At 43.1% G+C, this 27,852-nt stretch overlaps 1 protein-coding gene across 2 annotated transcripts in view; it reads right to left on the reverse strand.

The window, feature by feature from the left end:
- The window catches only part of SLC35F1 (solute carrier family 35 member F1), a 400,589-nt gene that overhangs the window by 54,985 nt on the left and 317,752 nt on the right, over positions 1-27,852 (reverse strand). For both annotated transcript variants that reach the window (XM_065911395.1, XM_065911396.1), the window contains exon 4: positions 1,505-1,664. In XM_065911395.1, the coding sequence (XP_065767467.1) occupies positions 1,505-1,664 (160 nt within the window). The remainder of the gene's footprint in view (positions 1-1,504; positions 1,665-27,852) is intronic.

The raw sequence follows: 27,852 nt of genomic DNA on the forward strand, positions 1-27,852 counted from the left end.
ATGATCTACATTGGGATCATGATGGGAATAGAGCAAGAACTAGCCTTTTCATGTCATACCTATCAATTCCCATGGAACACTATTTCACAGAACAGAATCTGGAAAGAGCTGGTGCATGTGTTTTTAGCAAATCTGCGGTGGTGGGGGCTGACGACGCTGTGTAAGAGCATTTGGAAGGCATAGAGACTGTCTCTTTGCTCTGTGCTATACCTTCAGCTCCCAGCAAGGTGGGAGAGGGAAGGAAGCCTGTTCTAATCTCAGCTATGTGACCTTGGAGAGCTTGCTTGGCTTCACTGTGTCTTGGCATTTTTTGTGTGTTAAATACAGGGCTGCCAGACAAGGTCCCTTTCAGCCAAAAAATTCTATGGTGCAACTTAAAAACATAAATGATGTTCATTTTAGGTATTTCCTATGACCGAGTCTCAGAGAGAAATGTCCCAATTTTAACTTTTTATCCTTAATTCCCTCGAGGAAAAGGCAATTTCAAGCCGACAGAGCTGCACTCTTTATCCTGTTCCTGATGCTGACAAAGAACGTTGGTTTTTTGTTTTCCTGCCCCCTGAAACTTTCTGTAGCTTGAGAATCTGGGGTATCTTTTAAAGAACTACACTGCTTTAAAAGTGATTCTCTAGAAAGCATTCTGGATCAGTGTTCCCCAGAAGATCACAGCACTTTGATGAGTAAACGTTGAAGCTTACCATGTAGGTCTACAAGGTATTTACCTGTGAAAGTGAAAGTGTTACTCACTCAGTCGTGTCAGCTCTTTGCGAGTTCACGGACAGTACCTCGCCAGGCTCCTCTGCCCATGGAATTCTCCAGGCAAGAACACTGGAGTGGGTAGCCCTTCTCCAGGGGATCTTCCCAACCCAGGGATCGAACCCAGGTCTCCTGTGTTGCAGGCAGATTCTTTACTGTGTGAGCCGCAGGGACTGCTACCCAAAGCCCTCCCCTCAAACACACAAACCAACAAAAAAGATTCATGAGGAGACTGAACTTGACTCTCCCTCATAAAACCATCGAGTATTCTTCATCTAGTCTTCAAAGTTTAAGTAACCACGTGTAGGCCGATATGACTAGCTTCACCCAGTACTGGGAAAGCTCAGTCTTTCTCTGACTTGGGGGAGAAGGCATAGGCAGGTGGGGGGTGCGGCTGGTCCTGGTGGCTCAGGAATGGCCTGACCCGCTGAAACTGTCTCTAACGGCTGGTCTGGGGCAGGCAGCTTTAGCCTCCAGCACACGCTCCAAGTGGGTCATGACTCCCAGCTTTAAATACAGTCTGAATGTTTCTGGATTCCTATAGAATGGGCATGAAAGCTGTGTTTTGCTTCCTTTGTTCACTCAGGAAACATATCCGAAGCACCTCCTATGTGCCACTCTCCCGGGTGTAAGGGAACAAACACGAGTTTGTTCCTGGTTCCTGGTTCGCACCATGAGCCACAAACGTCCCACGCCTTGCCCTGGGCTCCCCGACAGAGGCAAGTAACCCGGCGGACTGGAGACTCACCTCCTCCCTGGTGCCTGCCCACGAGCACGTCGGCGCCCGCCATGCAGCCCATCCCCAGGATGCAGACGACGATGCCGATGAAATGCACAGCCTTGTACCGGATCAGCAGGAAGAACCAGGAGAGCAAGATCACCACCGGGATCACAAAGCAGTCCAGAAGCTATGGCAGGGAGGGAGGGAAACAACAGTCGGGAGTTCAGAGGGAAGCTTTCCATATGATGGAAACGGTCGGAAAAATGACTTCTCTCTGCAGAGAGGACATTTCCCCTGAAGCTGAGTTTTGGGGAAGACCCAAAAGTGATGCAATTAAAACAGACTCTGAAACAAATGACATGAACTTTACTTAAACCCAAGCCTTGAAGAAAACGGGAGAAGGCGAATCAATAAGACAAGCTGGTGGTGAAGATTCTCCTGCCCCAATGGTGTCAGGGCAGCCCAGCTTTCATCTTCCTCAGCACCCAGGCTGACTCCATGGAGACACTCAGACGTGGAGAGAATAGACAGAGCCATTTTAGATGGTCCCAGAACTCTGGAAGCAGATGTGGGAATGGGAGGTTAAGGGGCAGTGGTCTTATACTAGTCTATAAATTATTAGGATCTAGACAGAAGTTGAACTTAATTTCTCCTGGAGCTTTCTCCCCACTACCAATAAAAATTACTTTAATATGTTTTAACCTGTCATTCTTTATAGGAAAAAAACCTAAATATAAATACAAATATTAGTCTCAAACTTTACAAATACTTAAAAAAGGTAAAAAAGGAGAGAGAGAAAAGAAAGAGCAGAGTATTAAGAAATCTTTGATTTCATTTCTTATATATTTTGCACAAATAGTGAGATTCCATCTGACAAGGAAGCCCTAAGAGAAGGAAGAGAGTTTGTCCATGATCATGTAGTAAGAGAACTTGATGAAATGAGAAGACCCCTGTGTCGGGAGCCAAAAGACTTAAATTTGAGTACTAAATCCTTAGAGCAGTATGACCTTGGACAAACCACAAACTCAGGGAGCCTCAATTTCCTGTTAGTATAAATGAAGACTATATCTAAAGATCATTGTGAAGTTTGAAAATAACCCATGTGAAACCATTTTATAAATTCTGAGGGCCCCAATTCCAGTCTATGCCCTGCTTCCAAACACACTGCTCTGGACTCCACAGAACTGGTTGTCTACACCACCTTCTGGTAAGATGCAGTGACCTCTGGGCCTGCCTCTGAGAGGCAGGATCTCCATTAGACTCATGGATGGCCCCCAGGACTCCAGACTCCATGGACTAAACCAGAAAAACGAGGAACTGGTGATCCGGTCTCATGGCCCAGTACAGCTCCTCTGCTAGAATCCTCAACAGGTCACCCTACCACCCAGTAGCCAGATCCAGGGCAGTGGTCACTAATACCCCTTCCCTTTTACTGTCTACATCCTATGGATCACAAACCAACAGTCCTTCCCTCTTACTGTCTGCGTCCTGTGAATCGCCAAATTCTGCCAGTTCATCTTCTAAACAACCTCTCAAATCTGCCACGTAGACTGGGCTAGCATCCTCTCTCACCTGTAGCAAGCCCTTCCTTCCAGCCTCAGGGTCTTCATTCATGCATCTCCTTCCTTCTGGAATGCTCCAACCAATTCTGAGGACCTGTCTCCTTCTTCAGGCCCACACCTATATACTGCGTCCTCAAACCACCTTTAGGGTCCCTAGGCTAGGTCAGGTTCTAGTCAATGATTACCTTACATTCTATACCTCTCCTTTACAGTGCCAATTATAATAATTCATAATTCATATGGAATTATTGCCATAATGTCGACTTCCCCACTAGTCTGGAGGTCCCTGAGAGCAGGACTACATTTCTAGCACCCAGAGTTCTGCTGGGCTCATGAGACACATCCAGTAATAGTTACTGAACAAATATATACAAGGATTTTTAATAATCAGTAGCATCAAAATGGGGTCTCCAAGATTCATTAAAGGCTAAAAAATGTTTGTATATTTCCTAAGCACTCCTGACCATCAGAATAGCTTTTTGGCCCTGTAAACAACACTTGGGATCCTCACTGTCCTTAAAGCTTTTTGTGATCTGGACAGACCCTCATGCTTCTCCGTGTTGCAGTCATCTCTGCAGAATGGAGAAAGCCGTCAGAAGAGTAAGCTGTCCCTGAGGTTACTGGGAAATGATAATACTGAGCTACATCACGATGGACTAGGGGCTGAGCCCAGATGTCACAGAACTCTGGGAGGGGATGAGTACAGGGGTGAAAGCTGGTAGGATGGCACTCCAACATACAGTCCCTCATTGCACAGTTAATTGTCAAGTTAATGATAACTACTTGATGTGATAAAATGCTCTTAAGGCAGGTTTTACAACTGGCCTCAAATACCATTTATTAGGAAATTTGAGTTTGCCAGTGAAAACTCTTCACTGGGCATAAAACAGCTGGTGTTTTGCTTTAAATGTTAGAAATGATTGACTCAACAGTTAAAATATCTAGCTGCATGCTCCACAACTGGGATTTCATTATCTGGCTGGAAGCCCTCAGTCAGTGAAGCTGAACAATGGATGGCAAGCCAGGCCACCATCCAGGCTTTGAGGAGGGCTCAAGTGAGCTTGTCTGGTTCTCAGTGTCATCAGAAATCCCAAAGCACTCGAGGAGTCCTGGCATCTGTTCCCTTAAAGAGCCAAGCTGAAAAATCTGTACTTGTGAGTGTCAGTCGGTCCTATGGGTAGGGAGGACTTTTAGAAAGAAGAGAAAATGAAAGAATATTACAGTACAAGCCAGGGTTTCTGGGACATTTCAGCTGGGAACCTTGGCGCCTAGCATACAGTAGGGATCAATAATGGGTGACTAATGAACCAAAGGATGGATAGGCACTTGGTATCACTGACTGTCAGAAGAGACACTAGAGGTAATCCAGGCTGCATCCAGCATTGGGAGGAGGACAGTTCTTTGTTTTGCAGGACAGCCCCATGCTCTCTGCAGGGCATTTAGCATCCCTGGGCTCTGATCACTAAAAATGTTGTTGTTCAGTCTCTCAGTCTTATCTAACTCTTTGTGACCCCATGGACTGGGGTCCATTCTTCCCTGTCCTTCACTATCTCCCAGAGTTTGCTCAAACTCATGCTCATTGAGTCAGTGATGCCACCCAACCATCTCATCCTCTGTTGTCCCCTTCTCCTTCTGCCTTCAATCCTTCCCAGCATCAGGGTCTTTTCCAATGAGTCGGCTCTTCACATCACGTGGCCAAAGTTTTGGAGCTTCAGCTTCAGCATCAGTCCTTCTAATGAATATTTAGAGTTGATTTCCTTTAGGATTGACTGGTTTGATCTCCCGCAGTCCAAGGGACTCTCAAGAGTCTTTTCCAACACCACCATTCGAAAACATCAACTCTTCGGCACTTAGCTTTTTTTATTGTCCAGCTCTCATATCCATACATGACTACTGGAACAACCACAGTTTTTACTATATGAACCTTTGTAGGCAAAGTAATGTCTCTGCTTTGCTGAGACAGCAAACCTATGCTGTCTAGGTTTGTCATTGCTTTTCTTCCAAGAAGCAAGAGTCTTTCAATTTCATGGCTTTAGTCACTGTCTGCAGTGATTTTGGAGCCCAAGAAAATAAAATCTGTCATTGTTTCCATTGTTTCCCCATCTATGTGCCATGAAGTGATGGGACCAGATGCCATGATCTTAGTTTTCTGAATGTTGGGTTTTAAGCCAGCTTTTTCACTCTCCTCTTTCACCTTCATCAAGAGGCTTTTAAATTCCTCTTCACTTTCTTTCATAAGGGTGGTATCATTATGGCAGAAATGTTGAGCAGCTAGTTGCAGTTTTAGTATTCTTGCAGGAGATGAGCACAGGTCCTTCTGCTCTGCCATCTTGATGATCATGGAAAACTGGAGACCACTAAAAATAAGTGCTCCTGAAAAAAAAATGTTCCTATACAAGTTGGCACTAGTGGTAAAGAACACACCTGCGGATGCAGGAGACATAAGAGAAGCAAGTTTGATCTCTGGGTGGCAGAGTTGACACATGGCAACCCACTCCAGTGTTCTTCCTGGAGAATCCCATGGACAGAGGAGCCTGGCAGGCTACAATCCATAGGGTCACAAAGAGTTGAATACAACTGAAGTGACTTAGCACGCAGCACACATTTACAAGCACCCCTCAGAGGCAGTATTTCCCCAGTTTAGAATCACAGAATCCTTTATTTAAACACAGGATTCAGAAGTTTCAACAAGTGAAGTGATGTGCTCCAGGTCACTCAGATGGCTGATACCAGAGACAATCCTGCCCTGATTTTTTAAATCATATTTTAATGAAGGTCAGTGACAGAAATTGCTACAGGTGGGAGATCACACCACTGTATCTGTAACTAGAGAGAAAAAAAGATACATTTGGGAGTTGCTGTTAGTAAACAGGCTATTATTTTTTAGTGATTTTTGTCTCCAACTTTTCCCCTGTGGCTTCATCACATAAAACATACTGACAAAATAATTTTCCAATAGATTTCTGGTAGCTTAACTCTTCAGCAAAGTGGCTGTTAAGAGTAATAATAGAGAGCAGCATTGTAACATATGCTCACGACTGGGACGGTTAAAGCAGAAAAAGAAGTGAAAAACTAGTAGATTTATCTTTCTTTGCATACATTTCTATATCCAAAAGGAAATTATAAAATATCAATACCAAAAAATAAACAAATGAATACTATTTCATAATCGTCTTACACTCTGAAAAATCTCAAAGAACGTGAAGAACTTTAGAAAGAGAAGTTCATTACCTCTTAGATTTATATAGTATCATTCCCCTCTAAAGATACAAGCCAGTTTTGCTCTTCTATGTCAGTGATCCTTAAGTGATACCTGCCAGTGAGGTCTGTGACCCCAAGTTATCTGATTCTATTGATGAGGTACTGAGGAACACCAAGCTTAGTGGCTGAGACAAATTCTCTGAAGTCATTACGATAATACCAGGATTATTATTTGAGCTTGGTAGTCTTAAATATTTCCTTAGGATAGATTCCTGGCTGGAAACTACAGAGTTAAAGTTTGAGTTTCCCTTGTGGCTCAGATGATAAAGAATCTGCCTACAATGTAGGTGGTCTGTGTTTGAACCCTGGGTTGGAAAGATCCCCTGGAGAAGGGAATGGCTACAGCCATTCCAGTATTCTTGCCTGGAGAATTCCATGGACAGAGGAGCCTGGTGGGCTACAGTCCATGGGATCACAAAGAGTCTGACATGACTGAGTGACTAACACACACACACTAAGTATACATTTAAAAAAACTATGGATGCATATTGCCTTTTTTCCCCCAGGAAGTTAGCAGCTACTTCAGTTCAGTTCAGCCGCTCTGTCGTGTCTGACTCTTTGAGACCCCATGGACTGAAGCACACCAGGCTTCCCTGTCCATCACCAACATGTGGAGTTTGCTCTAACTCATATCCATCAAGTCGGTGATGCCATCCAAATATCTCATCCTCTGACATCCCCTTCTCCTCCTGCCTTCAATCTTTCCCAGCATCAGGTCTTTTCCAGTAAGTCAGTTCTTCACATCAGGTGGCCAAAGTATTGGAGTTTCAGCTTCAGCATCAGTCCTTCCAATGAATATTCAGGATTGATTTCCTTTAGGATTGACTCCTTATTTGTTTTACTTACTTGTCCACTTACTATTTAGTAACTACTTACTATTTAGTAAGTACTTACTTGTACACTGACTACTTACTACTTAAGTGGCTACTTACTTGCCCATAATTAGCAGACAAACTAAGACGAAAGAATTGCTTTGCAAATTAAAAATAGGTAGTCCCATTTTGTACTTATAGATGTAAAAATTCAGCATGACTTATCAAAATATGACCCTTAAATATCTTCAGAAAAGCTGAGAATAGCATTATGTTTTCGCTCTGATAAAATGTCTGTATTTAGAGGCTGTATTTTGGGTCTAAATTGCTCCATGTACTGTTTTCTTCTTTAATGTTGGATGTTTGTAGTCATGTCTTCTCACCTTTGGATTCTATCTGGCAGAAAATAAAAGCTTGATCCATTTGGAACGATCAATTTTGTAGGTAAAAAAATGACTATTTCAATATTGACAATTTCACATAGTTCACCTAGGAGATGCAAGGAACCAAGTAGAGATGAGACCCGCCCCACCGCATTAACTTCAGACTTGGATTACAGAAGCAGTGCTGCCTCCTATCTCCCACTCCAATTTTAATTTAGTGTAAAATTTCTTATGGGCTTCCCAGGTGGCCATAGAGAATCTGCCTCCAACGCAGGAGACACAGGAGACTTGGGTTCAGTCCTTGGGACAGGAAGATCCCCTGGAGGAGGGCATGGCAACCCACTCCAGCATTCTTGCCTGAAGAATCCCATGGACAGAGGAGTCTGGTGGGCTACAGTCCGTGGGGGTTGCAAAGAGTCGGACGTGACTGACGCGACAGCATGTATGCGAACTTTCTTAGGCAGATATACTGGAGTCAAGGGTCCTCAAGCCTTGGACCCTGTCTCAGGGGTCTTTCCAGCAAAGAACAGTTCTTACCAACCCATAAATCAGGCAACAATGAAACACTCTGAAGACAGCTTATTTCCTCCTTTTTGTTTACCTTTAAGGCATAGCAACACCACCAAGTGGTCAAGTCCCCCACTGGATACTGAATTAGCTATTTCCCATCTGGGTTGGAGCAAGAAGTAATGGGCAGAGAGGAAGAGATTTCTTCCAGTGTCCCAGCATCGGAAGGGGATGGATGTCTCCCCTGTTCTCCTGGGTGGTATGATGGGGAGAAGAGAAAAGCCCCTCGACATTCCTTACTACCACCACGTGGTTTTGGGTGACATATATCTTCACATAAAAGTTCTTGATTGAAAATCTACACATCACAGTATTAGGTGTAAAAATCTTTGGAAGAAGGAAATCAGAATCTATACAAATAAAGTGGCTATCTTTGGATCACTGAGTCTTCACCCCGCCCCACCCAATTCTCTGCGATTTCCAAATTTCTTCTCATGCGCATATAGTACTTTCAAAATACATAAAACAACACCAGTTATGAGAGTGTAAAAAATCTACAAGAGTCAGATCAGTCTTTCTGTAAGGAAGTAAATGGTTTTAAAAAACAAAAATGCCCCAATACCCAACTGCTCCCATTCCAGGAGAGCATAATGAGGTGACCTCATCCCTTTTTCTAATTTTCTCTGCCCAAAAGACACTCCTCCACCCGCCTTCAGCTCCTCATTAACGCTCCCCTCCGGCGATGCACAGGGCTCCGCGCCCCGCACACCGCCCAGCTGTCAGAGGCTAAACCCGAGGCAACTGGTAGGTGATTCCAGGAAAGAGAACACTTCCTCTCTCCCTGCCTCTGCTCCTAATTGGCAATCCTCCCGTGTTTCTAAAAGTGATGTATATTATAAATTCATCTCTGGTGAGTAAAACTGAATTGTTAACAGGGAAGGATCTTAAAAAAGACAAACTTCAGTAACACAGACACAACAAAAGTCCTCTTTCGGCTGACAGTCCAGCTGAAGAGAGCGGACCATAACTCGGGAAATGCACTCACACGCAATCAAGAACCATTTGATTTCAGTGGCCTCAACATGCAGCCAGGCCAGAAGCATTTGAAACCCAAATACAGTTCCAGGGAGCAGTATCTTTCATCTGGAACAGACTTCTCTGGTAGATGCCCTGACCCCCTCCACCCCCACCGGATTTTTTTCTTTCCAGGACTATTGTATTCATAACAACTGGACCCTCACTAACCCCAAACCTTAGGACTTAATGTTTAGGTTTTACTGCCTTAAAATGTCCATAATGGATAAAACTGTGTTTCCATCAAGCTGCCCAGGAGATCTGAACTCACAAAACGTGTCACTATGATGACTATATGACAGTCGTTTTCCAGCAAATGTCCTATTTTCAGAATTCAGAAAGAGATTTTCACCAAACTATCTTTCTTATTTCTATTGATAAGGATTTCAATGTGGGAATTTTATGCTTCTTTGTGCAATTCATCAGAACTTCTTACTTGTTAAAATATCTTATTTTACTTTTTTGACTTCAACTCTTAAAGGAAAAAGAAAGAAAGAAAGACACTACCACACACTAGGTGATCACTGGAGCATCTCTTCAGTTGTTCAGTCATAGTCCAATTCTTTGAGACTCCATGGACTGTAGCCGGTCAGGCTCCTCTGTCCATGGAATTCTCTAGGCAAGAATATTGGACTGGGTAGCCATCTCCACAGCATCTTGCCAACCTAGGGGTCAAACCTGGGTCTCCTGCATTGCAGGCAGATTCTTTACTGTCTGGGAAGCCTGCACCTTCTGGCAGTCACTTAAAAATCTGGGACAAGCACTGGAAGATACAGGTAATTAGGAAGACACAGCTCTCTAGCTTTGCTGCATGGAAATCTTTCTTGGGTGAGAGTGGAGCTTTCCCACAGGAAAATCTCCCACACGTGAGCATCACAAGAGCTTTAATCAGATTTAAAAACAAGCTCTGACTGTCAAGCTGGATTCTAAAAGCAGAAAGCAAGGAATTAACATTTACTGAATGCCTACCACATACCATAGGTGCAAGGCCAGTTCTTCTCTTTCCGCATTTTACAGATGAGAAAACAGAATGCTAAAGAGAACAGGTAACTGACGTGAAGCCCCATAATAGAGTCAGAGCCAGAATGTGGTCCCGGGTCTGCTGTTCCCCCACAGAGTGAGCTTAAGCAGTCAAGGTCTAAGTGCGGTGCTGTGCCTAGCCGCTCGGTTGCATCCGACTCTTGGTGACCCCGTGGACTCTGTCCATGGGATTCTCCAGGCAAGAATACTGGAGTCGGTTGCCATGCCCTCCTCCAGGGGATCTTCTCAACCCAGGGATCAAACCCAGGTCTCCTGCATTGCAGGCAGATTTTTTACCATCTGAGCCACCTCTAGGTGAAGAAGAACGCACATAAGATCCAGTTCTTATAACAGTCTAGGCTGGGCCAGCCTCAACTCGATCGAGCAGATTTGAATGTTCTCTCTTAAGCTGAGAGCACTCGAGGAGAGAGGCAGGCTCCTAGAGTACTGAAAAAATAATCACTAGTTGTCTGCATTTTTCATACGAAAGAAGGTGAAAGGTATAAGAAAACTGTATGAGAATCAGAATCGTTTCTTTTTAGTGATGGGTTTCTGATACTGTGTAGCTATCTTGAGTGCTTTTGGAGAAGCGCTTGCCTTAAGTCATTCAAGCACTATGAACTCGTATTTCTTATTTATGGAATTCATGAACACAAGAACATGAACAATAACATTAAAGAAAGTACACATTTCAAAGCACATATTGAAGGAAATGAACGTTTTCTGATAAAATATTAATTTCCCATTAATTTTACATTACCTGTGATTCTTCCCAGCATTGAAACAGCAGGGAGAAACAATTTCAAAAGCTAGAGGAAAGAATCTTGTACCTTTTGGGGGTCTATGTCTAGGTCTAATTCAACTATTTCAGGTTTTATTTAAAAAAAGGTGAAGTCAGATTTTCATTACGTTATACTTGTCACTGGGCTTCTTCGGTGGCTTAGACAGTAAAGAAGCTACCTACAATGCAGGAGACTCGGGTTTCATCCCTGGGTTGGGAAGATCCCCCTGGAGATGGGAATGGCTACCCACTCCAGTATTCTTGCCTGGAGAATTCCACCAAAGGAGCCCGGTGGGCTACAGTCTGCAGGTATTTATTTATTGCTTACTGCATGCTCAGCATTGCTACAGGTGCTGGGCATGACCCAAATACTCTATATGGAGATTGAAGTAGACAATTGTCAATAAACACACAAGTCTTTCCTCCAGTTCACAGCCTGTGTCTTCCCTTAAGGACTTGCCTGGCACTGAAGGAGATTCTGCCCTCTGTTCTTTAGGACCCTTTCTCCCTGCGTTCCTCTTGGGTCTTCATCCCTCCCTTGTTGCTGCCTGTTTTCCTTCACCATATAGGCGTGCCCCAAGCTCACCCTCAATGCCCAATTGCTCTGCAGCTATTTATCTCTCCCTCTTCACAGCCAGGCTTCCTGAAAAATTAATCTATAGTCTGTTTCTTGTATCTGGGCCCCATCCATTCCTCAAGCTGCATTGATACTGACAACGGCCTTTGCCATGAAGACCAAAGCTTCACTGCAAGTTCACTTTGGACTAACCCTTTCTGCAGCATTGGCATTATTAACTACTGTGTCCTTGAGTCCCCTTCTTTCCTGTCTGTTTCTTTTTCCTCCTCCCTCGCATCTGACTTCTTGCGGACTCATTTTATTCTTTCTGTCCCTCAGCATTGGTGTTTGAGATTCAGTCCTTAGCTCTCCCATTTCCATTTTCTAGGTACCCTTTGGTTCTCACCCAACTCTGACTTCCTTTCCTGCCAAACTTCTTGAGAAGAGTTGCATTCAGCCACAGTCTCCATCTCTTTGAAATCAATTCAACCCCTCAACTCAGGGCAGTCGGGGTTCTGTTCCCCAAACACCATCAAAATCACTCAAAAACACAGCCCCTGTTTCTGAATCGGGCAGAGACATTGCAGTCCTTCCCTTACTCAGCGTAGCATCTGACGTTCTCTCCTCCTGCTGGCTCTTACCTGCCAAGCCTGTCTCTGCCTCCCATTTAATCTCTCATGCCTCATGTGTTCCTGGACTGTGGGCCCCTAGATCTACTCTTACCTTCTCAAATGCTATACGCTCAGGACTTTCTCACAGTGTCTCTTCTCAACTCTCCACATTCACCCTGCAAGATTTCACCTATCTGTTCTGGCTTGAAAAGTTGTCTCTATACTGGTGACTCCCAGATCTGCATCTCCAATCTGGATCCAGCTCTACACTCCAGAGCCACGCAACCTCCTGATGATCAGGTGTGGAGGTACCAGGAACGCCTACCGCTCAGCGTGGCTCACCCAGGTGCCCAGACTGCTCCTCCCTCACCTGAGTCTTCCCTGGGTAGATGGAACCACTAGGAACTTAGCATGTCTGGTGCCTACGGGGGTCACTCCTTCCCTCTTGAGATAACAGTCTTGGCTTGCTTTCAGATTCTCCTCTTAGCACACTGGCCCCTTCTCAGCCTACTTTCCTTCATTTATACTCACTCCACTGGTGATCTAATCAGACCATGACTTTCAGCATCTTCTATAGGAAATGGTTTCAGATCCGTACTTCCAATCCCACCTCTCTCCTGAACCAGAGACATAAACCCTGTCGCCTCTACTGAACTCTGCTTGGATGCTCACAGGAAGATCCAACCTGCATGGCCAGACAGAACCTTTGACTTTCTGATCCACAGCAGCTAGTCTCCAGTCTTGTTCATCTCATCACATGATAAAACCTAGCAGCTCAGGCCATCAATTCAAGCAGCATTCTTTTTTTTTCTTTTTGACACGAATCAGCCATGGATTTACGTGTATTCCCCATCCCGATCCCACCTCCCACCTCCCTCTCTACCCGATCCCTCTGGGTCTTCCCAGTGCACCAGGCCCGAGCACTTGTCTCATGCATCTCACCTGGGCTGGTGATCTGTTTCACCATAGATAATACACATGTTTTGATGCTGTTCTCTCGAAACATCCCACCCTCGCCTTCTCCCACAGAATCTAAAAGTCTGTTCTGTACATCTGTGTCTCTTTTTCTGTTTTGCATATAGGGTTATCATTACCATCTTTGTAAATTCCATATATATGTGTTAGTATACTGTAATGGTCTTTATCTTTCTGGCTTACTTCACTCTGTATAATGGGCTCCAGTTTCATCCATCTCATTAGAACTGATTCAAATGAATTCTTTTTAACCGCTGAGTAATATTCCATGGTGTATATGTACCACAGCTTCCTTATCCATTCGTCTGCTGATGGGCATCTAGGTTGCTTCCATGTCCTGGCTATTATAAACAGTGCTGCGACGAACATTGGGTGCACGTGTCTCTTTCAGATCTGGTTTCCTCAGTGTGTATGCCCAGAAGTGGTATTGCTGGGTCATATGGCAGTTCTATTTCCAGTTTTTTAAGGAATCTCCACACTGTTCTCCATAGTGGCTATACTAGTTTGCATCCCCACCAACAGTGTAAGAGGGTTCCCTTTTCTCCACACCCTCTCCAGCATTTATTGCTTGTAAACTTTTGGATAGCAGCCATCCTGACTGGCGTGTAATGGTACCTCATTGTGGTTTTGATTTGCTGACATGCAGGATCTTAGTTCCCAGACCAGGGATTGAACCCATATGCCCTGCAGTGGAAGCTCAGAGTCTTAACCACTGGACCGCCCAGGGAATTTCCCCTGCCCCCACCATCAACTATCAGTTGTGGCCTCCTGACTTCTAACCAGATTCACTCTTCCTCCTATGTAATCAATCCTCTGTGAGCAGCCACAGCCACAGCCACAGCGATCTCAAAATACAAATCAGCCCATGTCCATCCTTTGCTCTGAACATACTAATGACAAAGTCAAACTCCTTTTCTTGACTTGCACAGTCTTTTAGCATCTGGCCCCTCCCTCCTTCCTACTGTCATCTCTTACTACTATTAAATGCATTCACTCCTTCCAATTCTTAAACATGCATGCTCAGGACTGTCACCTTTGTACTGTTCCCCCCATATCTTTACATACGTCACTCCCCTGCATTCTAGTGGGAAAGACAGAGAATAAAAACCGAGTGTGACTTGGCAGGGAGGCATCACTAGGGTAAGAGTGTTGCCTTCATGCTATATGTCTAGCATCATGGAAAAGTATATATAATATGTGCGGTGCTGCGCTAAATTGCTTCAGTCGTGTCTGACTCTTTGCGACCTTAACGGACTGTACCCTACCAGCCTCCTCTGTCCGTGGGATCCTCCAGGCAAGAATACTGGAGTGGGCTGCCATGCCTTCCTTCAGGGGATCTTCCCAACCCAGGGATCGAACCTGGGTCTCTTACATTTCTTGCATTGACAGGAGGACTCTTTAATACTAGTGCCAGCTGGGAAGCTCAATATTTATAATACAGGCTCAATAAATATTTGCAAAATATTTGAGTGACTAAAACAGATTGATCCTTCCTTTTCACTCACACATTGAATAAGTCACCAAGTCCTGTCTGTTTAGCCACCTAAGTATCTCTAGAATCTCTTGTCCTGTCCTGTCTGCTCCTTCCTCATTAGGACATGTGACTCTTTCTAAACTGCACATCTTGTCATGCCATTCCTACACTAGCAGCATTCAAGGTTAAGCCCAAACTCTCTGATGTGGCTTCTAAGTCCCTTTGTGATTTGTCACCAGTTACTCCTTCATTCTCTTCTTTGACTATGTCCTTCCTAAAAATGCCTTCAAACTAAGGCATTTTTAGTTCCTTAACATGCTATGGTCTTCTCATGTCTATTTCTCCTCGGTTCACTCAGTCTTATCTTTCAGAGCTCAGACAATACTTCCTCCAGGAAGCTCTCTCTGATTTCCTAAGGTAGAGATCAGACACCCTCTTCAGGGCCTCCCGGAGAAGGAAATGGCAACCCACTCCACTCTTCTTGCCTGGAGAATCCCATGAACAGAGGAGCCTGGTGGGCTCCAGTCCACGGGGTCGCAAAGAGTCGGACACGACTGAGTGACTTAGCACAGCACATCAGGGCCTCCCACCGATCTCTGTGTCATCAGATTGTACTTATGATGCTAAAACACAAACGCTTTCCATAAGGAGACGACTGCTCCCCCCTTGCACTCCGTTACCTCCTGCAGCTGGGATGGTGCTTAGTATACAGTAGGGTCCCTTAAGTAGTTCGCTAATTCCTTCCAAAATATTTATGGAGCATCTTCCAGATGCTAGCTACTAAACTTGAAAATAAAAAAACTAGGTAATAAAAAAAATCTCCCCCTCCCCTTATGGGGGTTTGTAATCTTGCATAAGAAGAGACAAACAAGGAATATATATTGTATGTCGATAATAAGAACTACAGAGAAAAAGGAAGCAGAGGGAAGGGAGTGTTGAGTGGGGCAGGATATTGTGATTTTTAACCAGTGGTCAGGGAAGAACTCGTTGACCCCTGAGCAAAGTCCAGAGGTGTGATTCCGTTTGCAGATAGTAAATGTTGAATGAATGAATAAATCGTGAGTGAATAATTTTGATTTATCTGAGTCACTTAGGGGAGATTTGTTGCCGCTGAGGTGAAGGGTACTGGCTAAAGCTTCGATTTGACCTGATTTCAGCCAAGAGGAGCTGCAGCTGAGCGTCCTGTGCAGTTGCTAGTTGCCTCATCATCCTCCGGCTCAGATGGTGTCTCAACTCCTAATCTGGTCACGGAGCCCCCTAACTTGATGGCCCCAGAAAATGCACAGGCACACTCTGTCTTCTGGTTCAAGGGCTCTTGAATTGGAAATGGCCCCAGCCTCGAAGATAGAAACAAGAGGGAAGACAGGAATAAAAGGGACAAAAATAAATCCTGCTATTTTCTCATATGTTGGTGTTTTTATGAATTCTCATTGTCTGAGTCTTAAAAAGTCTGACAGCTTTAAGACTGCACCCTTCAGACTGCAAGTGGCTCACAGGATTTTACTGACTCATGATTCACGAACAAACACATCCCTCCAAATGCACTGCCGAAGTAAGCAGACTGTGCGTGCTTTTCTTTTAAGGGCAAGGCCGTGCTCTCACTTTAACCATTATTACAGGAAAATTCTGTAGTGACTGAGTCAAAACGAGAAGTTCTCTAAAAGCAAGCAGGGGAATATGCTTAGGTGCATCTACTCATGGCAGACAGCACTGAAGTGCTCCTCTAAGGAGCCCATCTAGGTGGCATTGGGAGCACTCTTTTCTCAAAGGATGAAAACACCAACACAGATAGGCAAGAGAAGCCTGCTTCAGCTTCCATGCTCAGGTTCTTTTTGGAGAAAGCCCTGCAAAGTTCAACGCCTTCAAATACGCCTGGAAGCGGAGGTGGGGGAGGAAGTAAATATCTCCAACTGTATTTGCTTCCTATTGCTGCTGTAACAAATGACCATACAGGTAGTGGCTTAAAACAATACAAATTCATTATCTTACAGTTCTGGTGATGATATCCCTCTAATGATATTTCTATGAAGAGGAACTATAAAGAGTCTCTTGAGGATGAAAGAGGAAAAAGCTGGCCTGAAACTCAACATTCAAAAAACTAAGATCATGGCATCTGATCCCATCACTTCATTTCAAATAGAAGCGGAAAAAGTGGAAACAGTGACAGATTTTATTTTATTGGACTCCAAAATCACTGAGGACAGTGACAGCAGCCATGAAATTAAAAGACGCTTGCTCCTTAGAAGGAAAGTTATGACAAACCTAGACAGCATATTAAAAAGCAGAGACATCACTTTTCTGACAAAGGTCCATATAGTCAAAGCTATATGACTACTGGTTTCTCTAGTAGTCATTTACGGATGTGAGAGTCGGACCATGAGGAAGGCTGAACACCAAAGAATTGATGATTTTGAACTGTGGTGCTGTGGTGAGTCCCCTGGACTGCCAGGAGATCAAACTAGTCAATCCTCAAGGAAATTAACTCTGAATATTCACCAGAAGGACTAATGCTGAAGCTAAAGCTCCCATCCTTGGCCACCTGGTCAAAGAGCTGACTCACTGGAAAAGACCCTGATGTTGGGAAAGATTGAGGGCAGGGGAAGAAGGGGGCGACAGAGGATGAGATGGTTGGATGGCATCACCGACTCAACGGGCATGAATTTGAGCACCCTCTGGGAGACGGTGAAGGACAGGGAAGCCTGGCGTGCTGCAGTCCATGGGGTCACAAGGAGTCGGACACGACTGAACAACATAGCTCTGGAGATCAGAAATACTAAAACAAAGACAGTGCCTGGCCCATGTTCTCTCTGGAGACACTAGAGCAGAATCCCTTTCCCTGCCTTTTTTCCGGTCCTGGCTTCTGGTGGCTGTCTGCATTCCTCGTTTGTGTCTCCTTCCTCCATCTTCAAAGCGAGAAGTGTAGCATCTTCAAATCTCTCTCTCTTTGACCTCTGATTCCACTGTCACAACTCCTTGCATCCCTGACCTCTGCTCCTTTTTTCAAAGAACTTCTGTGATTACCATGGGGCCACTCAGATAATTTGTAATAATCACATCACCTTAACTTCATTAATTTAATTACACCTGCAGAGTCCCCTTTGTGTTAAAACAGTGTAACATATTGTAAAGTAATGTATTTATGTATTGCAGGGATTAGAACATCAATATCTTTGTGGGGTCTTCATTCTGCCACTATACCAGCTATGTTCATGCATAATGAAAAGTGTGTTTTAAAAATAATGAGGATTTTTTTAAGGAAAAGAAAATCACTGCTTATTGAGCAGGGTGTGCAGTTGTTTACATACCTAATCTTCTTTAACACACTGGAATTCATTCATGTGAACATGGTTGTCATTCAAGGTAGTCACTCTGAAGGTCATGGGTGTATTTTAATGAAGTTCTTGTTGCCAAGAACACTTTGAACTCTTTGAAATTGCCTTCAGAGCACTCACTGGCATATCCTTAATGGAAGCAACTGCTCATTCTTTGAGATCAAGATTTATTTTTTGGAAAGAAGCAAAAGGTTAGATTAAGCTAAATAATACTTTCTAGACCCAAAAGGAGAGTAAATTATAAAGAAACCTGCATAACTTAAGATTGGCTCTGAAGATTTTAAAAGAGAAGTTATAACATATTTTGAACACTGATAGTCAGATCAGAATAAGTATGTAAGAATAAAAGATAAGCACTTTGAATATTGATTTGAATGTATAAAATTTTGCTATTTAATAGACTACTTTGTTTACATTATGTATAGTAAAATATCATTAGGTCAAGGACAGTTTTATTTGAAAAGTAAAGAGAATTTTTATATAACATGTTTCTCATGAAACTATTTGGAGTTTGCTTACTCTTAACTCTCATGTTATGTTGCCTAATTATGAAAGCTATTTGTTACAAACTAGCTCTTTTCAAGTCCATTATCTTTCATATTGTGTTCTCTAATTAAATCCTTTATAGGCTATAGTATTGTGCTTTAAAATGATCAAAAACTAGATCATTGGCTTAAAAAAAACCCTCAAGTCCTATGCCCAACCCAGGAAATCACTGAGTTTCTCTTTCATCTTACTAATGATCTCTAAAGTTTCAGGATACACGTATGAGAAAATTATCAGTGATGTTATTTATAGAATTTTGCTTCAAGAAAGTTGGGAAGGATGACTTAAAACCATGATTCTAAATTCTTATGAAAGAATTTCTTATCTATAAAAATCACTTAAAAGGCCAAGTGAATACATTCAGCCAATGAACATACCCTAACTGGCAAGATCTTAAAGCATGACTAATTGGAACATTCTGACTTTAGAAAATTTAAAATTAGCTTGTATCAAGGCTTATAAGTCATAAATTTCTGAAGTAAGAAAAATCTGAGTTTTAAAATTTTATTTATTTTGCCGTTAGAAAACTTGTGTACAGTGCTAAACTTTCTTTCTGTCTCTATCTTTGTTTCTCTCTTTCCCTGTCTTTACACACACACACACACACACACACACACAAATTTCTTACCATTGATTAAAAGTGCCCATTTGTACAATCATTTGCCCACAATTCTACCAGCTGTATTCTGCAGACACCATTCACGTTCAGAAGGTCTCAGGCAGCCAGTGGTTAACAGATGAACCACTGAGCATAAAGCAGCTGTGAGGGCAGCCAAGGCTGGACCTCCTAGACCTTCTCACTTGCCCTATTCACCCTCATCCACCAAATACGGCAGGCTGGGCAATCTGGCCACCAGCTCTGAAAACTATGAACATTTGTGTGTGGTGTAATACTGGACTATTGGGCTTCCCTGGTGGCTCAGTGGTAAAGGATTCGCTCGCCAATGCAGAAGACGTGGGTTCAGTCCCTGGATAGGGAAGATCTGGAGAAGGAAATGGCAACACACTCAAGTATTCTTGCCTTAAAAACCCCATGGACAGAAGAGCCTGGCGGGCTATAGTCCATCGGGTCGCAAAGAGTCGGTGCACGGCTAAGCGACCAACAACAACAATATTGGACTATAGGAGTGTTTCACTTTTCACAAACTCAGTATATGGAAAGAGTACCTAAGAAAACAAATATGAGTTACTGTTCATAGCACAAAATGAATTTTTTTCATTTATTTTTATTAGTTGGAGGCTAATTACTTTACAATACTGTAGTGGCTTTTGTCATACATTGACATGAATCAGTCATGGATTTACATGTATTCCATTTACAAGAAATACTCCATACACTTCCAAGTATGTTAGAAATATAAATTATTCATAGAAAGTTATTTGGAGGTATTACTTCAGGAACATGTTCACTGCTGAAAAGGGGTACCATTGTACCATAGGAGAAAATTTTCTTGATTTTACATGTCAAGCAACAGCATTCCAGGGTTTTAAGGTTTGTTTAGCCTCTGGTACTGTGAAAACATTCCAAATAGGATATTACCATATTTTCTTGTAGAATTTCCCTTGATCTTTTCACTCTCGGACAGAGTGGGTTAGGAGCATTTTGTTTGTACTTAGCAGCAACCTCACTAATCTTTATGAGATTTCACCTCCATTGACTGGAAATGGTCCCATCTGAGGTAACAGTCAGCAGTCAGGGGCAAAGCTAATTGGAACGTGGATTTCCATAAACTTCTCCTTGTGTCTCCAGCAGGTTCTTTCACCTAGATTGCTTTGCACACAACTGTGAATTTTTTCATTGCTCTTCTTAAATTTGCTGTACAAGAGTAAGAGTGTAAGAGGGGATGGAGTGGTTTAGGCAACGTGTCTCTTTCTAACTTTTTTTTTCCTTGAACTGGATCAATGGACAGAATATGTGAAGTGAAAAATACGGGAGTAAAAGGAGCTGGCATTTAATGAGCATCTACTACATTTTGGAGCCATTGCTAAAGCAGCTGCATCACTGATTGGCTGACTGGCTGTCACATGGACCTCAGACTAGTCTGAGAATGTCAGAAGAGCAGAGACAGGTCTATTTGTAGGAAAGACAGAGAAAGGTGCTAGAGTCTGCTTAGGAGATGATGGCAGGATCAGACAACATCAGGTGTTACTGTTTGTTGCATTATTTTTGCCTTAGAGCTGGTAGAGAAACATGGACTATGGGATGTTATATTTGCATACCGACAACTGCAGCAGAAGACTGGTTTTTAAAATTTTCTTAAATTTATTTTTAATTGGAGGATAAATTGCTTTACAATGCTGTGTCGGTTTCCACCACACGACCGCATCAATAGTTGTAAGTACACATATATCCCCTCCCTCGGGAACCTCGATCCCCAAATAAGAGGGGAAACTCATGTTCAGAGAGAGAGAGAGAACAAACACGTGAGGTAATTTCACTATTTTAGAATCCTCTACATAAGCCAGGGGAGCTGACAATCATCAAGGAGTTAACTTGTCTAGTTTTACTGTTAGATTCATGTTGTCAGTAAAGCCCACTGAAATGGGTTCTCCAGAGGCTTTTCTGAAAACCGGCGGATTCAGTCATTCCACCTCTGTAATCCCACAAGATTTTCTGTGGAGATCCATTTTGCCGCCTTTCCTGTAATTTGTTCACAGATCTTTCTTCCAGTAAAATAGGATAAAATTTTTTGGAAATTTAATTTTCCCTCTTAAATCATGCCCCATCCCCCTTCTAACTGTACATCTGAGCCATGAGGAACTCAAGAGCAGGTGATTATAGAGCAGAGAGGTCACTGATGTAAACAATGGCCCAGCGGTAAAGAACCCATCTGCCAATGCAGGAGATGCAAGAGAAGTGGGTGTGATCCCTGGGTTGGGATCAAATGATCCCTTGGAGTAGGGAATGGCTACCCACTCCAGTATTCTTTTATTTTTTGTAAGTTAATTTATTTATTTTACTTGCCACTCCAGTATTCTTACCTGGACAATCCCATGGGCAGAGGAGCCTGGCAAGCTACAGTCCATGGAGTAAGACTCTGGTATGACTGAGCACACAGCATGTAGGAGGTTCCTGACAATCTTTTAAACACAAAACAAATTCTCCTGGTGCCTTTAGCAAGGAAGGGTCTGGAGAGTCAGGTGTGTGGAAGGGGAAGGGGTTCAAAATTCTATAATCTCCCTCCAACCTCTCAAGAATCCAACTCCACTAGAGTTTTCTCCACAATGTGGAAGGTTGCTGTTTCCTCTCTTAGGGCTGAGCCAGGAAGGCAGGTGTCTCAAAAGGAGGGTGTGAGATGAGGAAGTCCGTGCTAGAGCGAATGAGGGAGGGAGCACTTGTCCCTCCCACCTGTGGACATGGCCAGAGGCAAAGAAACTGACGGAGGAGAAATGGGTGCTGAATCATCTGTGCCCAGAAGGCCCCTCTCCAAACAGAAGTCCTGGGGGGAGAAACAATGCTAGACAGTTCGAAAGGAAACGAAAGCAAAGCATGAGTTTCCTTTAGGGCAGCACCACACCAACTTGAAGAGGCCACATCGAGAATAAGAAGAGGTGGAGCGTCATCGGTAGAAAACTCTGGCTCCCCAACACCATTCTCAACCCCTGTTTTGCCAGAAGTCAGAGTGCTCTGCAAAGAGGTGCAGGCTGGCTGACCTGGGGTGGAACAGTGGGTTCTATGTGGCAGGAACCACCATGGCTGGAGACCAGACAAATTCACAGCCAGATAACTGGAGGTTCACAGCATCAGAATCAGGGGAGCCTCAAGAATGGGGGAGAGAGCAACAGAGGCCAGCAGGCCAGGCACAGAACTGAGCCACAGATCCATACCCAACCCAGCAAGTGCACACTCAACAACCGGCCAACTGCCCAAGGGTGGGCCGCAGCCAAAGTACCAATGAGAGGCTGAAGGTCACCCTAGAGACCTGTGTGCCTTCTCAGAAATGCATAAGGGAGAAAAGAATACTAAGCCTGAGCGTTTGTCCGAAAGCAACTAAAATATCCAAACCAAGTTTTTCAACTGGAAGAAATTGGCAAGTTTTACATCTAACCAGAATTTTCCCTCCATCCACTGCTATTTAGCTACCTCGAGGATACTTAGAGAAGGTTCACTATGAAGATTAGAGAACTCACCTGCCAATGCAGGAGATATGAGACACGAGTTTGATCCCTGGGTTGGGAAGATCCCCTGGAGGAACAACGCATGGCAATCCACTCCAGTATTCTTGCCTGGAGAATCCCATGGACAGAAGAGCCTGGCGGGCTACAGTCCATAGTGTCACAAAGAGTCAGACGTGGCTGAAGCTAATAGCACACGTGCACACATGCACGCACAATTACTCTGAACATCTAAGCAGAGCATGAATGAATCTATACCCGCAACACTTGAACTTCTTGAGAGCTAGGACAGTTTAGTCATCATCTTTACATCCCCAGAGCATAGTAGAATACTTAAAAGGTGTTTTAGAGTTCCATACTTGGGTTTTATATGAATAAATGCACTTCCTGACAATAAAACTATTAAGGGTGACTTATGCAGCCTGGCCCAAAAGCTGGTCTTTAGAAATTAATCCTTCGATTCTTTAACCTTTTTTTCAAATATTTCATGTATTTTTGACATCTATATGTACATGATATTGTGAAGAAGACAAAGATGAACTGTTTCCACATTTATTCAATACATCAGACATTGTTTTCAGCACTTATTGTATATCAGGCACACAGGTCTCACCTCAAGGACCTTACAGACTTAAAAGAGAAAGGAAATATAATATGTGAACAACTACCAAATAAAGTAGAAAGTGACAGTTACAATAAGGACGATGAAGATGAAGAAGCAGAGTCAAAACAGGATCAAATGCATGTTTTACTGTGAGCCTGGCTGTTGTGGCATGAAGTGGGAGGAAGGGAGAGAGATGCTCTCCTTACTTGCCAATGGAATTACCTGATGGCATCGGGGGACCAGCCCACTCCACCAGGGTCAGTGGAAGTAGAGCATGACAGCTCCCTTCGTTAGAAGGTAGTTTGAAAGAACACATTTAAAGACAGGTTTAGGGATGGGCATCATATGGAGCTAAAGACTGAAGGTAGTTTCAGCATGTCCTTCAATAAGGTACAAGGGGCTCTCCTCTACATTAGGACAAAAGGCGGATCAAAAACTGTGCCACAACCAATCAACTGTTAAGATTTAGACTGCTACATATGTAAGTTATTTTCACAATCATGAGAATGGGAAGTCCAGGTCTAAGAAATCTGAGAGTCAGAGTATCATGTTCCCTTTGGGGGTAAGAATGTTGCTTTTGAATGCTTTGCCTTTAAATGCACTTTAAAACTGCTCTTGAATAGTCATTAAACTGCCATACTCCTGCGTCAGGGATAGGTAGAAACAGTGAGGATAAAGAAGGAAATACAGTCTTAAAAGCTGAGCTCATAATCGTAAACTCAAGCCCACGGGACATGTTTCTAATGTGCACAGGCATGCTTTCTCTCTGCTCATCCAGGGAGGTGGAAATCCAGGTTGGTTACAAATTAAAAGTCTACTTTGTGACTTTCTCTCGTGTGTCACAACTTCTTGACTATAGGACCACCGTTATATAAATCTCAGGGGTGACAAGTACCTCTCTCCTGTGTCTGCACTGAGCTGAAGGCGTATTTTTCCTACCATACTGCCACATTGCATTCTAATTGCTAACATAGCTGTCTATCATCCCATGGTACAGCTCAGGTCTGATCAGCGTCTGTGTCCCCAGCATCTAGCCACAGTGTTGGCACTTTTTTAATCAATAAAGGAAACTGTATGCCAAATCTATTCATTTGGCTTAAACTTTAGACTCCAGAGAGACATAAGATGGTACAAACTACCCAGCCTCTCTATCATATACAACTTAATTCCAGTCCTAGTGAAAATTCACGAAGAGTGGACCTAGAAAGAACTGAGAGTTACAAAAAGCCATTGCTTTAGTAAAAAACTGATGAATGAGTATAGTGCTGTATGCTGTGGATGCAACACATGTAGGCTGCATGCGTGTGCCTTGACAAGGAGTCCCAGGGTCAGTGAACATTGACCGGTGTATCACACTGCACACTGGAGAAGCTGGTTTCATTCTGTATTAACCTCTGCTAATACACTCAAGGAGAGGATTGGGGCAGAAGGAAAGTAATCAGGACTAGAAGGGTTTCTTTCTTGTTCTTTGCTCTTGGAAAACTGTTTAAAAATGGGAAGAGCTTGGACACATGCACTGTGTGAAGGAACAGTTGTGTCGGAGATGCAGCCTCCTCAGCATGGTTAGCAAGAGAAATGGAGATTGTTTCCCATGTGAGTTAATTTTAATTACCGAACTATCATGTTTGAAGAGACCTTCTTTTTTCTTATTTCACAGATACACTAGTTTCATCTGTTTGCATTTTAGTACTACACGGCTGAAGAAAGATGAATCATCTTTGGGTGAGAAGTTGTAAAGCTGGTATTTTTACTGAAATGGTTCATATAGCACAGTTATAAAAATAGCACAGCTTTTAGAATTTATCCAAATGTCATTGTTAATCTGTCTCAAAGTCACAGACACAATCTATTCATTCTCTACAAGTCAAGAGATACAAATCCACAAATCTGTCTTTAGACTAAAACCCTTATAAATCCAATATGATGGTGTTACCATTGCTCATTTGACTTTCTAATAAAGAAAACAGCTCGATTTCTTCACTTCAATGTCCATCTTTCATCATATTTTTTCCCGAATAAATGTTATCTCTTGCCATTGTTAGCTTTCTTTATCTTCTTACTATAAAGGCAAAGCTAAAATTTTTTTTCCCAAAAAAATGTTTGACATTATTAGCCATTCAGTTCAGTTCAGTTCAGTTGCTCAATCGTGTCCAACTCTTTGCGACCCCATAAACCGCAGCCATTAGCGAACTGAAAATTAAAAGCACAATGACGTATCACTGTATATCTCCTGGAATGACTAAAATAAAAAATAATGATAATATTAAATGCTAGTGAGGGCAGGGAGAATTGGACCTCCGATACACTGCTGGTGTGAGTATGAAAGGGTGCAGCCACTCTGGACAGTTGTTTAACTGTTTCTAAAACCAAATAGTCATTTCCTACATGATCCAGAAATTGCACTTTTGAGCACTTATCCCAGAGAAATGAGATCTTACGTTAATATAAAACCTGCATATGAATGTCTTACTAGCTTTAAATGTAAAATCCCAAAGTTGGAAACAACTTAAAATTCCTTCAACAGGTGATGGTTAAACAAACTCTGGTATATTTACACCATGGAATACTACTCAAACTATGGATATATGCAATAATTTTGATGGACTTAAGGGCATTATAGATTGTTGGAGCATAAAGAAGGCAGAGTGCCAAAGAATTGATGGTTTCAAACTGTAGTGCTGGAGAAGACTCTTGAGAGTCCCTTGGACAGCAAGGAGATCAAGCCAGTCAATCCTAAAGGAAACCAACTCTGATAGTCATTGGAAGGACTGATGCTAAAGCTGAAGCTTCTGTACTTTGACCACCTGATGCGAAAAATTGACTCACTGGGAAAAAAAACAACCCTGATGCTGGGAAAGACTGAAGGCAGAAGTAGGAGAGTGCGACAGAAGATGAGGTGGTTGGATGGCATCATTGATTCAATGGACGCTAACTTGGGCAAACTCTGGGAGATGGTGAGAGGAAGAAAAGCCTGGCATGCTGCAGTCCATGGGGTCGCAAAGAGTCAGGCACAATGTGTGACTGAACAACAACAGGGCATTAAGATTAGTGAAGAATGCCAATCTCTAAAGGTTCAAAAACTAGAATCACGGCATACAGTTCCATCACTTCATGGCAAATAAAGGAGAAAAAGTGGAAGCAGTGATAGTTTTTATTTTCTTGGGCTCCAAAGTCATTGCAGATGGTAACTGAAGCCATGAATGAAAAGATCTTGCTCCTCTGAAGGAAAGTTATGACAAACCTAGACAGTATACTAAAGAGATCACTTTGCCGACAAAGGTCTATATAGTCAAAACTATGGTTTTTCCCAGTAGTCGTGTAGGGATGTGAGAGTTGGATCATAAAGAAGGCTGAGTGCTGAAGAACTGATGCTTTCTAATTGTGGTGCTGGAGAAAACTCTTAAGAGTCCCTCAGGCTGCAAGGAGAGCAAACCAGTCAATTCTAAAGGAAATCAACCCTGAACATTCATTTGAGAGGAAAGACTGATGCTGAAGCTGAAGCTCCAATACCTTGACCACCTGATACAAAGAGCTGACTCACTGAAAAAGACTCTGATGCTGGGAAAAATTGAGGGCAGGAGGAGAAGTGGGCAACAGAGGATGAAGTTGTTAGATAGCATCACTGACTTATTGGACATGAATCTGAGCAAACTCTGGGAGATAGTAAAGGACAGGGGAGCCTGGTGTGCTATGGTCCATTAGGGTCACAAAGAGTTGGGCATGACTTAGCACTTCAACAACAACAACAAAAAGGTTAAATACCATATAATTCCATTCTATGCATATTCTCCAGTTCACAAAATCATATAGGTGGAGAATAGAGTAGTGGTCACTAGGGATAGGGATGAGGCTGGTGGGATGGGTGTCACTTCACAGGGGTTGCATGAGGGACCCTTTGTGGTAATGGAACAGTTCTGCATCCTGACTGTGATAGTGGTTACATAAACCTGCACATGGATCAAACTGGGCACAGCTACAGAGGAGCCTGCTAGGCTACAGTCCACGGAGTCACAAAGAGTTGGACACGACTGAGTGACTAACACACACACACGAGTGAAGGAAAAGAGATGAAAGCTGAATCAGGTTTGTAGTCTAGTTAACAATATTGTACCAACGTCAATATCCTGGTTTTGACATTATACGAAAGTCATACAAAATGTCACCATTGAGGAAAAGCTGTGTGAACAGTTCAAAGAATCCTATGTAGTTTTGCAGTTCCCTGTGAGTTTATAGTCATTTCAGAAATATGTATTTGCCTCTCATGTTTCATGTATCAATTGCTTGTGACATTTAATCCTAAATTTGGTGGATGAACTGAAAGGGCAGGAGGATGAAGCATGGAGACGGTCTTCATCGCTGTTCCTAAGAGAGTCAGAAAACAAATGTATTTGGTGTTCTGCCCGCTAGTAATGAGGACTGTCTTGTACAAGCAGAAGTGCCTATAAACAGGGTGGTGGGGTCACATTCTATCATCTCTTTCCTCAGAAAACTTCATGGGTCTCTTACTTACAAAATTAAGCCAGACTCTTCATCCTGGCATTAAAGACCTCCTCTTGTATGACCCCAACTTACCTTTCTAGCTCTGTCTTCCTTTATTCTCTTGTGAGTACCCATCGCTTCAATCTGTTCTCTGCACCACAGCCTGACTGCCTTTAAAACTCAAATGTGGCTTCCCACGGCACTTAGCTTATAGACGCAAACCTTTGTGCTGGCTGTCAAGACTTTGGAAGCTGGCCCCCGCCTCCCTCCCCAGCCCATTTT

The sequence above is a fragment of the Muntiacus reevesi genome, chromosome 19, assembly GCF_963930625.1.
Source record: "Muntiacus reevesi chromosome 19, mMunRee1.1, whole genome shotgun sequence".
Classification (NCBI taxonomy): Eukaryota; Metazoa; Chordata; class Mammalia; order Artiodactyla; family Cervidae; genus Muntiacus; species Muntiacus reevesi.